The following is a 12,505-nucleotide window of genomic DNA, read 5'->3' as shown; positions in this document are numbered from 1 at the left end:
GTAGCCCTTAAGCTATAGTTGCATGCTAGTCAGGCGATGTAGAGGCAGCTAAGAAATTGGTGGATGTGCGTATCACTGGTTGATAACAGGCTCAGTGAAGTAGGCCTTTGCTGGCCTGCACTATTATAATATATAGTAATTGTCCAGTAGGCCATTTTTCTGGCTATTTTGTTTTCCATAGCTTTTTAATTGCATTTTAAAACTAAATATCTAGGCGAATAGGATGAGACAGAGGAAATCAGAATGAGCTAGAGAGATAAAAAGTATTAAAATAAGAGTTTGCAGAACAATATGATACTGATAAATACTTAGAACCTATTGATAAATGAAAAAGCTCTATTGTCCGGTCTAGTTTGATAAACCACTAGGATGAAAGCAACTTTTCTCCCCACAAAAGTCATCATAATCATCATTATTACTATGAAAAAATCAAATTTTGACTTATTCAGAAAATGTTCATGAGTTAGATTTTTAAATAATTAAAAATATAAAGAAAATTAGTGAAAATGTAACTGTTAAAAGACATAGAGATTAGTATACTTATGTACAGTGTAGACCAGCAGTTTGGGAAGTATAATGAAATTACACCATTTTATTCTTTCATCAATGAAGTATAAAAATATATTCCTGAGAGTTGAAGAATAGACACAGAGTTGCCCCTGTGATGAATCTAATTTCATCTGTTTGGTTGTCTTTGGACAAATCTGGTTGTTGTCTTAGGATTGCCCTCAGGTGTTGGAGTTGACAGTAATGAGGCTGGCTGACATTTGTTGATATTGTATTATGAAGAATTGAAGTCAGCTTTTAAGCTTGTTCTTGTAGTTTTGACCTAGATCACTTATTGAAGTAATAGCTTTATAGGCTTGCCATGTTCTGTTAAGAGTCTAAAGATACATTGTTTCTGTATTACAAGCCCAAGTTTACTTTATACACACTGCTCATGGTTTTACTGATGTTGGTCATTATGTGTACTCAGCTTTCACCCTTTCAGGCCGAAGGGTCAAATTATTGTCTGATTTTTCCACATTCAGACCCTTTTCATTTCATATACAATTTTTGAAGAGTTGTGTCAATTTTAATGGCTTTTTGGCTTTGACTCAGATCCTATAGAAATTCCCAGGGTTAGGGCTGGGCACATTTGTGCACGCCTGTAATCCCAGCATTTTGGGAGGCCAAGGCAGGTAGATCACTTGAGGTCAGAAGTTCGAGGCCAGCCTGGTCAACATGGTGAAACCCTATCTCTACTAAAAATACAAAAATTAGCCGGGCGTGGTGGTGCATGCCTGTAATCCCTGCTACTCAGGAGGCTGAGGCAAGAGAATGACTTGAATCCAGGAGGTGGAGGTTGCAGTGAGCCGACATCGCACCACTGCACTCCAGCCTGGGAGACAGAGTAAGACTCCATCTCAAAAAATAAAAAGAAATTCCCAGGGTTAGTCTTGGTTTATTTTTATTATTACTAACATTTGTATAGTATTTTACTATGGATAAAAGCCTCAGCTGGTCATTAGACTTTGGTAACTAATTAGACCCTGATAACTCACTGTATTTTTCAGTTGAGTCAATTTGCATTATGTACCTTAAGGTATTACCTTCCTGTTGCTCACTCTCAAAGTGTATCTCCTTCATTAGCTACGACTATTATTGTACACTTACACTCACCTTCCCATATTTTAGCCCCAGTTAAGCTTAGTGTTTCCTCACCTGCAAGAGCTTTGGATCATTGCTAATCTGGAGGTTTTAGTGTATATTTGCATACTTCCTCTACCAGATCCTTTCTCTAAATATTGAAATAAGAGCCTAGCACTGATCTTGGAAAACCTTGTTGCTTCCATTTTTACTTCCAGGCGGGTACCCATCTCTTCCCATCCTTTCCTTAAATATGAAGCAGCACTACTTCCAAGTCCTATGGAAACTTAATTTTGATAGCCTTATTTTTGTTATTTAAAAATTTAAACAAAGTGATTGCTTTTGTTGCAGATTTTGTGGAGAACCACCCTTTTTGGCAAGCTCAGAAGAGAAGCTTTTTGAATTAATAAGAAAAGGAGAACTACATTTTGAAAATCCAGTCTGGAATTCCATAAGTGATTGTGGTAAGTATAAGTGTGTTATTATTTGCTAAAGCTAATATAAGTAACATAAGAAAGTTGGCCAGTGGTTAAAATGTTTTAAATCTCTGTTTCATCATTAAATTTACTTGTGGAAATGAACACTATTTACTTGTGGAAATAGAAATATCTTCACTGTGATTGTTCATCATCAAAACTTTCAAAAGCAGAAAATACGTAATAAAAGTTAAAGAGGAAATTTGCTGATCATCTAGCTAATGTTTACTATAGACCATTAAACTAGGTAATCCAGGCAATAAAACTTCACTTTAGGCTTTAAATTTTATTTATTAGGCATTTATACTGATGATTTTTATTGTATACTTGACATCTTTCTTTCCTGTTATACAGACCTAATCCTAAAAAATTATAAAATGTGTGCTATTAATTGTAGTTAAAATAAATAAGATTTTTCAGGATTTTTTTCTTATTTTTAGCTAAAAGTGTTTTGAAACAACTTATGAAAGTAGATCCTGCTCACAGAATCACAGCTAAGGAACTACTAGATAACCAGTGGTTAACAGTAAGTTACAATATTACTTCTTTCTTTCTGACACGCTACCATTGCTCATTTCTTTTTATTTTGTCTTGGAGTTTTCTGTATAATCTTAAAACAGTCAGTTAGTTTGATTTTCTGTCAAATTAAAAAACATTGAGTCTTGACAAATTTCTGAAAATGGGCATTTTCAAACTGTTAGAACTGTTGTTGTCACAGTTGTCACAGTTGTTTATATATATTTATAGAGGTTTAAATGATCTTTGTTCAGTGTCATGAAAGTATCATGTCCAATAGAACAGAGCTGAAAAATGTCCAATATTATAGCTCTGGAAAGTTGAAACAGTCTATATAGTTCAGTGATGTAAAACACTGGAACCACTCACCTCTCTTTCAACTCTTGGGGTGTAGAAAATCTTTAGGGACTCAGAAAAGCCGTGATCTCCAAACAGTGGCAGTCTCCTGGTTTGGAATTTTATTTATTTACATATTGCTTTCTGCCGTTAGACTAAATTCTTCAAGCACAGACCTTGTGTCTTACTGATCTTCGTATCCCTGCATCCAAACATTACCTGGTCACAAGAGGAACCTTGGAAAAGGCTACTGCTTATCCCTCAATATTTATTCTTCTCCTTCTATAATAATAAGGATCCTGACTTTTGGTTGGAAACATTGCTGTCCAGTTAAAAGACTCTTCCCCAGTGTTCTTTGCTAGTTATCGTGATGGTCAGTGAGATGCAAGTGGAAGTGGGTGCAATTTCTGGAAAGTGTCCTTAAATGGAGCTGGTGTGGCATTTCTCATGTACTTCATCTTTCCTGGTAGATGCAGATGTGAGTTTGAGTAGCCATATTAGATTATAAAGTGGAATCTGGAAATGGCAGAGCAACAAGATGCAAGAAACCATAATAGTAGCTCACAGAGCTGCCATGTCAACCCTTCACTGCCTACCTCCAGAATTTATGAATGGGAAACAGACTTCTGTCATCTTTAAAATACCCTATAGTGTGCAGCTGGACCTAATTTCGATTAATACAATCCTCAAACAATTGCTGAATGAGTGAATGATTCAGTAAGTGGATAGGTCTGTAGATACCTCAGAAATTTTTCTGTGAACTGAGATTAGAAATTATTAGAGCCATGTGGGAATATTACTAGAGAGTATTCATCTATTAAAAATTGTAGATCTATTATTTGCTAGATACTGTGTTAGGTATTGGGGATACATGATATAATTACATTTAAAATGTAAATTAGCATATGATAATTTTTTTTTTTTTTGGGGGACGGAGTCTCACTCTGTCGTCGGGCTGGAGTGCAGTGGCACAATCTCGGCTCCTGGGTTCAAGCGATTCTCCTGCCTCAGCCTCCTTAGTAGCTGGGCACTAAGGAGGCACGTACCTCCTAAAGGCACCTACCACCACACCCAGCACATTTTTGCATTTTTTGTTTTGTATTTTATTTTGTATTTTGTATTTTTGTAGACACGGAGTTTCACCATGTTGGCCAGGATGGTCTCAATCTCTTGGCCTTGTGATCTGCCCGGCTCGGCCTCCCAAAGTGTTGGGATTACAGGCGTGAGCCACCATGCCCGGCCGATAATATTCTTAAAAGATCATTCTGACTATTTGGGTGGGGAATGGCTTGGAAATAGGGAATTAGATAGATGTTGAAGTAGTACTGTTGAGAGATAATAGTGACTTGGATAGAATAGAGATGAAGAGAAAAACGTGAGTTATATTTTAGAGGCATAATTGATAGGATTTGATGATGGATTAGATGAAGAATGAGGATAAGAGAGGAGATAAGGATGACATCTAGATTTTATTCAAATAACTGGTTCGATGTTGGTGCCATTTACTGAGATATGGAAGACTGTAGGAGAAATAGATTTCTTTCTGGGACAGGGATGGTGAATCAAGAGTTCTGTATTAGATAGGATCAGTTTGCAATGCTTATGTGGCATCCAAGTGGCGATACCAAACAGATAATTGAATATATGAGTTTGAAACTGGAAAGATTTAAGATGGAGATATAAATTTGAGAATCATGAGTATACAAATACCACATAAAGCCATTGGACTGAAGAGATAAATAAGGAAGAAAATACAGATAGAGAGAAGAGGCCCCAGCAACATGTCTTTAGGCACTAAAACATTAAGAACCTCAGATAAGTTTAGATATATAAATATATAGTGATATCACCCTCCTTTTAAATTACCTAATTTTCCTTTGGCAATTTCTAATCATTGCTTTAAATAACTTTTTTTTTTTCTTTAAGGGCTAAAAATAGTCTTCATTCAAGAATGAATTCTATTTGCCCTCTTCTATGAATGTGTTGCTCTCTCAAAGGATTCTGTGCAATAATTATTTCTGGCCTAAAGTAATTGTGCAAATGAGTTAGCAGCTAGATCACTGCAAAACTATATTGAGTAGGTTTGTAGTACAGCAAAATAAACTGTAAAACAGATGGTGTGCCTTAGAAATTTATCTCTTTTCAGCATCACACAACATTCGGGTTGGGCCATTTAATTATTTGTTTTCTAATTAGCACAACTTTATTTCTGGCTTTGGTCATTTTTCTAGTAGTCTCCATTTTTGAGCCTCTGTAACATTTGTCTCTATGAAGTCTTTGCCAAATGGATAGAGAAGTGACAGATATTGTGTGCTATATCGGATTGTCCTAAGGAATTCAGTGGATGAAATTTAGAATACTGGCATTTTACAAACTTCTAAAAGGCAAAACTCTTCTTAACCACTTGAAGTCTTACTTTCTATGACTCATATCCTCTGTTTGAAGTAATCTAAGGAAAACATGATAGTTCTCTCAGCGCCCTGCTGCTTTATAACCAGAGCTTACCTTCTGCAATACCTAACACATAGTAACATTTTTCTATAAAAAGTTTCTATGGTTTAGCCTATGTACTGTGCATTTTGAAATATGGTAATTATCTGAAAAGTATTCTAAGAAAAATAACTATTTCTCTTGTACATTTAAGGGAATGGAATTTCAAATAAACACATACATATTGTCATCCTGATTTAAAAAGTCGGAGGTTAGATGTAAGGAAAAATACCCAAGAAATGACTTTCTTGCAAAGAAAGAGTTTGACTCTAATGGCCGGGAATATGCCGGTTCTTTTCTTTTGTTCATTTCTTCCTTGTTTCCTTTTACTGTCAACTGTGGTTCAGGAGTTAATTGCTTCTTATTAGGTAATTGCCTTGGTATTCCTTCAAGGTCTCCTGGTGACAAATAACACCAAGAATTTACATTTTAAACAAGTTTCCCAGGTATTTCTTCTGCCCACTTATGTTTAAAAGCCACTGCTATAAATTAAGGAAGCCAGTTTTTTTTGTTTTGTTTTGTTTTGTTTTTTTTTTATGTCTTGCCAAAATGTAGTTTGAGCTTTAATGGTATTCAAACATTAATTCCTTCAACACATTGTGTGTGCACGCACGGGTGCGCCTACCAGGTACCAAGTGTAGGTATAAAATATAGTTAAAGCCACATAAGACATGGTCTCTGACATAAGGAACTTACAATTTAGTAAGGAAAACAGCCTATGTATAAGATTCAATGCAAGGAAGAAAATGATAAATGACATAAGAAATTACAAAATGACCAGAGGTATGGAGGCAAGCAAGCGTGAAGTCAGAAAGTTTAATTTGACTGGCAGATAAGAAGCTTGAAGGAAAGAAGTGAGAAATGAGACCAGAAAAGGAAAGAAAATTGTGAGACTAAGACAGAAAAGAAAATCATGAGTGGACTTGAATCCAGGTTACAATTTTAACTTCATTTCATAGGTAGTAAAGAACAGTTGTATGCTCTTTGAAATGAAAGAAATTATTAATATCGTTAAAGTGCATCAGTCTTGCCAGGTGGCTTACTTTAAATAGGACCTCAATCACCCAAATGTCTATATTGATTGTAGCAAGTATCATTTTATTTAATCCATCAGGTACTAGAGGAGTACAAAGATGAATAAAACAGTTCCTCTCCTTGAGTAATTAATTTACCACAAGTAAGTCTGTACTTTGCTTTGTAGTCACAACCTTGCAAAAGCACTTTGTAATCAAGGTGTAGGGACTAATTTCAGAACAGTCTTTCCTAATGTATGAACAGGGCCTTTGTTCATTAATTTACGTATTGTTATTCGGGTTTTGATCATTAGCTTTTGACCTCTAGCTTTAACATATATACTCTATATAAGAGGATGGAAATTTTCTGATACCTAACTAATTGTTGGCTGTTATTTTTTCCTTCAGTATATTTTCATCCTAAATATGTTAACTCTTACTTTATTTTACTGTATGTAGTTATTCATACATTCTGAATTAATCTTAGATATGTGAATACATTTTTGAGTCTCTAATGAAGCTTTCCATAAAAATTACGTTAAGGAGGCCAGGCATGGTGGCTCACGTTTGTAATACCAGCACTTTGGGAGGCCGAGGTGGGTGGATCACAAGGTCAGGAGTTTGAGATCGGCCTGGCCAATATGGTAAACCTCATCTCTACTAAAAATACAAAAATTAGCCTGGCATGGTAGCGGGTGCCTCTAGTACCAGCTACTTGGGAGGCTAAGGCAGGAGAATCGCTTGAACCCAGGAGGTGGAGGTTGCAGTGAGCCAAGATCGCACCACTGCACTCCAACCTGGGTGACAGAGCAAGATTCCACCTGAAAAAAAAAAAAAAAAAAAAAAAAAATTTATGTTAAGGAAAAGCTCATGAGCCAGGACACTTGGGGATTTACTCAATATTCAATTATTGGTTATTACTCAATAATTCAACAAATGTTTATTAGATAACTACTATGTGCTTTGGAGGACACAAGGATCAGTCTGGCATGGTCCCTGCCCACAGATTGCCCACAGCCTAATAAAGGGTTTAAAACAAAAACACTGGCAGAGAATGATAAATCCACAAGGACGTAAATGTACTATAACAACTACTACTAAATTTCCAAGAAGAGAGCTATTATTCTTTTAAGCAAGCTTGTCCAACTCACAACCCAGCACAAATTCATAAACTGTCTTAAAACGTTATGAGATTTATTTATTTTTTTCTTTTTTTTTTTTGGCCCTTCAGCTGTTGTTAGTGTTAGTGTATTTTATGTGTGGCCCAAGACAATTCTGCCAATGTGGCCCAGGGAAGCCAAAAGATTGGACACCCCTGCTTTAGGGGATTATAAAAATTACTTAAGGGTGGAGGTAATATGTGATCTGGCTTTTTAAAAACTGGGTAAAAATAGAAATTAATGTAGGAGTCCGGGTAAGGAAGGTAAGAGAATTCTAGATAGAAATAACTTTTCAAAGGCATAAAGATAGAAAAAATATGAAGTATATTCAGAGAATAATTTGTAGTTCCTTTTTTTTTCTATAACCATAGAAGGCATATAGGACAGTAGTGGGAAATTGTGTTGAAAAGGAAGGTTAGAGCTATTTTGCTCTAGACCCTAAGACTTTACATTTGATTCATTTGGCAATGACTTACTACTAAAAGGCACTCAAGTGCCATGATCACTGCTGTGCTTATGTGAGTTTTCTCTTTTATCCCTCTCACCCTTGGAGCATTATGTGAATGGACTTGGATGAAGTCTGTGGGCTAGAGATAGTGATTAGGTTCTGAGGGAAGAACTCTTATTCGAATGGAGTATCTTGCCTGAGGTAGTTTGAATCTCAGTTGAATCTAGGAAGAGCCCTAGGAATAAATTGGAGTTGAAGGTCTTGAGGGAACCCATATACACAGGTCGTGGCTAAAGGGTGGAAGGAAGCAGGATCTTAATGAGGAGGTGAACCAAGAGTCGGGAGTTAAATAGAAAAGATGAGTATTGGAACAGGTTGGCAACAAGTAGCCAAGTGTCTGAGACTCTATCAGTTAGTGGGTTGGTGGATACATTGTTGGCCAGGACTGACAGAACTTCAGGAAGAGTTATCTGGCAACAGTGTGTGATAAACATTGTCATGATGGCAAGCAGAAACCGGAGAATTGAAGTGAACTGGGATGAGATAACGAAGACTGGAACTAGGGCAGTGAGTGGGAACAGAGAAGAGGGGAGAAAGAAGACCTAAGAAAGAAAACATAATTTTATAACTAAGTAGACGTGTTAGATAAGAGAGTAAAAGCAATCAAAACTGCTTCTTAGGTGACTAGGAAAATGGTATGAGAAAAAATAAAGTCTAGAAGTGCTGGTTTTGTAGATTGGAACAAGAATGAAGTGTTTTGGAACAATCTGTTCAAACTTTTATGTTTAAATTATAACAAAAAAGAATTTTGAAAAATGACGAGTCTCCTCAGATATTTTTAGGTTGAACTTTAAAAATTTTCACCATAAATGTAATTAATTGCAAGGGATATAATTTCTCATATAAACATTTGTAATTAAAAATAAAGCTAATACCAGTTTTTACCCATATGGGACATCCATCTCATTCATTTTTAGATATTTATGAACAAGTTCTTCTTTAACAGAAACTAGGTTATTCATTCTTCTCTTTGAATGTGTGTTTCTATTCTACTTCTTCCACAGAACTTTATCCTAATGTAATAATAATTTTGCTTGAATGGATTTTATTAATCACCTATAATTTGTCTCATTTTACAAAAAAAAGTTCAAATTTATATTTAAATTTTTGTTTCTGTTTCCTGGGACTCTAAGGCTGTATAATTTCTAAAAATTATTTAAGAATGACTTTTCATTATGATTATTATCAGTAGTATATAATCAATCAAGAGAACATGATTTTATTTTTTTAGAATTATTAAACTAACAATATTATATTGGAAATGCTTTAGTGGATGGATAGGGCTGCTTTCCCTCCCGATTAGTTCATGCATACATGATCGAATATTTCTATTGTTAGAATGAGACAATGTTCAGCAATATTGTATTGTTTTTATATTTTTTATATTTTTTATTTTTTATTTATTTTTTTTGAGACGGAGTCTCGCTCTGTCGCCCAGGCTGGAGTGCTGTGGCCGGATCTCAGCTCACTGCAAGCTCCGCCTCCCGGGTTCCCGCCATTCTCCTGCCTCAGCCTCCCGAATAGCTGGGACTACAGGCGCCCGCCACCTCGCCTGGCTAGTTTTTTGTATTTTTTAGTAGAGACGGGGGTTTCACCATGTTAGCCAGGATGGTCTCGATCTCCTGACCTCGTGATCCGCCCGTCTCGGCCTCCCAAAGTGCTGGGATTACAGACTTGAGCCACCGAGCCCGGCCTGTTTTTAGTTTTTATAGACACTAAGAACCTTATATAAGTAAGTGGATATGAACGAAAGGACTTTTGACATAGTAGTGTTATGCAGTTGATCACAACTGTTTATGTTTCAAGACCACTCAGTGAAGGGCCTGCTAGAGGAGATTCTGGTTCCTGCCAAGATACTGTGTCTTCTCTGAAGATTAAACCTGAAGTAACTTTAGAGAGAAACCTCATGATACCAGGATTCAGAGAAGAGTGAGAAATCCCTGGGAAGATAAAGGGATAGCTTGAGCTGGTGTGGATAGTGGGTGAGGGTGCAGCCAAAGGAGGGAATTAAAATGGAAACACAAAACAACCCAATTTCCCCTTTTGCCTCTCATCACTTGCTTTGGGACACCGATGCTTATCTCCTCACAAGGGTCTGAAGTAATAAAATCAGAGCAGCACTGAAGCCCTAATTGAATGAGAAGCCAAGGAAAATGGGTGGGAATAACTCGTTGTAGGCATTGACTTCTTACCTTTTGGCCTCCAAACTCTAGGACTGCTGGGTGATGCTTTCGGTGTACTCTAGGAGTGCCTTCTCTTCAGATTATTTCTCCTGGCGGGAAGAGGTGGGCATGTGTGAAACCCTGAATTGAGGAGTTGCTTAGTGGGGCAGGCTTTTGGTGTCTAGGATTCTTCCCCATACTCTTCCTTGATCTCCCGAGTCCAAGGGCCAGGACTGGCTCTAGATCCATGCCTTGTCTTCTGGGGTGCCAATGCTTCCCAGGAAAAGCTCAGAGGCCAAGTTTCAAACACCATTAGAAGAGAGTTTAGAATACGCAGTCCTAGAATTTAAAAATTTACAAAGTGAACATACTAAGAGAGATAAGGGAAGATGTTGATAATATGACGCAAGAATAAGAAATTACAGAACCAAGTAGGTATGAAAAATATAGTAGTTGAAATATAGAATGCAGTGATATAGGATACATAGTAGATACAGCTAAAGAATGAATTTTAAAACTAGATGATCAGATTGTAGAACCTTATACAGAAGGAAGCAGGAGAGGATAAACAAATTGAAAATAGAAAAGATATATAGGGTTAAAAGTAAAAGTGCCAAAATCTATCTAATAGGATTCTCAGAGAAAAAATAAAAAGAGGGAGGAGGAAATCTTTTAAGATATAATGGGGATAAATTCATCAGAATTAAAGAAAGAACTTAGCTTTAAAGAAATGATAGACTAGCCAATAAGATAGAAGAAAAAAACTGACAAATAGACATAATGAAATTTTAAAACATTGAAAAGAAAAATTCTAAAAGCTCCCAGAGAGAATGAGCAAATCATATAAAAAAGAACAACAATCACATTGACATCCTACTTTTCAGCAGCAACATTGGATGCAAGAGTAACTGGAGTAATATGTTAAATATATTAAGGGAAAAAGACCTTTCAAGTTCAAATTTTATATCCATTCAAATTGTTATTCATATGAACGGGAATGATTAAGATATTTTCAAATATACAAGAGCTCAGAGGGTTTGCCACAAGAGTCCTACAGTTAAAACACGTGGTAGAAGTACTTACAGAGGAGGAAAAACAAATCCAGGAGATGCCACAAGAGCCGTGTGCAGCAAGAGTCTTTAAATATCTTGGTAGAGTTTGCTGGTATCAAAAAATACAAAAACAACACAAAATCAAAGAAGAGGAAACATAATCATAATAACCCAGAATTAAAATTCATGATAATATCCACATGACGAGCACTGGGAAGGGGGCAAGGGCATGGGAGCAGCACATGAAAGTGTGCTAAAGGAGAATATGGAGGCATCAGATTTTTAAAGTAGGAAGGAATGAAAAACATATAAAGAGTGGGAGAAACTGAAATAAAAATGATACAGAAGGGGGCAGGGACTGAAAATTAACGATATCTAACTTTTTTTTTTTTATTCTTATTATACTTTAAGTTCTAGGGTACATGTGCATAAAGTGCAGGTTTGTTACATATGTATACTTGTGCCATGTTGCTGTGCTGCACCATCAACTCATCAGCACCCATCAACGTCCATTTTACATCCAGGTATAACTCCCAATGCAATCCCTCCCCTCCCCCTCCCATGTGATAGGCCCGGTGTGTGATGTTCCTTCGAGTCCAAGTGATCTCATTGTTCAGTTCCACCTATGAGTGAGAACATGCGATTGTTGGTTTTCTGTTCTTGTGATGGTTTTGCTGAGAATGATGGTTTCCAGCTCTCCAATATGTCCTAGGGACACAAACTCATCCTTTTTATGGTGCATAGTATTCCATGGTGTATATATGCCCATTTTAATCAGTCTGCCACTGATGGACATTTGGGTTGATTCCAAGTCTTTGCTATTGTGAATAGTGCCACAATAAACATATATGTGTGCATGTGTCTTTATAGCATGATTTATAATTCTTTGGGTATATACAGTAATGGGATGGCTGGGTCATATGGTACTTCTAGATCTAGATCCTTGAGGAATCGCCATACAATTTTTCACAATGGTTGAACTAGTTTACAATCCACCAGCAGTGTATAAGTGTTCCTATTTCTCCACATCCTCTTCGCTTGTTTTCCTGACTTTTAATGATAAGCCATTCTAACTGGTGTGAGATGGTATCTCATTGTGGTTTGATTTGCATTCTCTGATGGCCAGTGATGATGAGCATTTTTCATGTGTCTGTTGGCTGTAT

At 36.5% G+C, this 12,505-nt stretch overlaps 1 protein-coding gene across 6 annotated transcripts in view; it reads left to right on the top strand.

Annotated features, from left to right (window-relative positions):
• The window catches only part of STK33 (serine/threonine kinase 33), a 248,774-nt gene that overhangs the window by 193,859 nt on the left and 42,410 nt on the right, over window positions 1-12,505 (top strand). For all 6 annotated transcript variants that reach the window (XM_003910255.5, XM_017948655.3, XM_017948657.3 and 3 more), the window contains 2 exons: window positions 1,981-2,093; window positions 2,546-2,631. In XM_003910255.5, coding sequence (XP_003910304.5) covers window positions 1,981-2,093; window positions 2,546-2,631 — 199 coding nt within the window. The remainder of the gene's footprint in view (window positions 1-1,980; window positions 2,094-2,545; window positions 2,632-12,505) is intronic.

This window comes from Papio anubis, chromosome 12 (genome assembly GCF_008728515.1).
Source record: "Papio anubis isolate 15944 chromosome 12, Panubis1.0, whole genome shotgun sequence".
NCBI classification, from domain to species: domain Eukaryota; kingdom Metazoa; phylum Chordata; class Mammalia; order Primates; family Cercopithecidae; genus Papio; species Papio anubis.
This window is presented reverse-complemented; position numbering and strand designations above follow the sequence as displayed.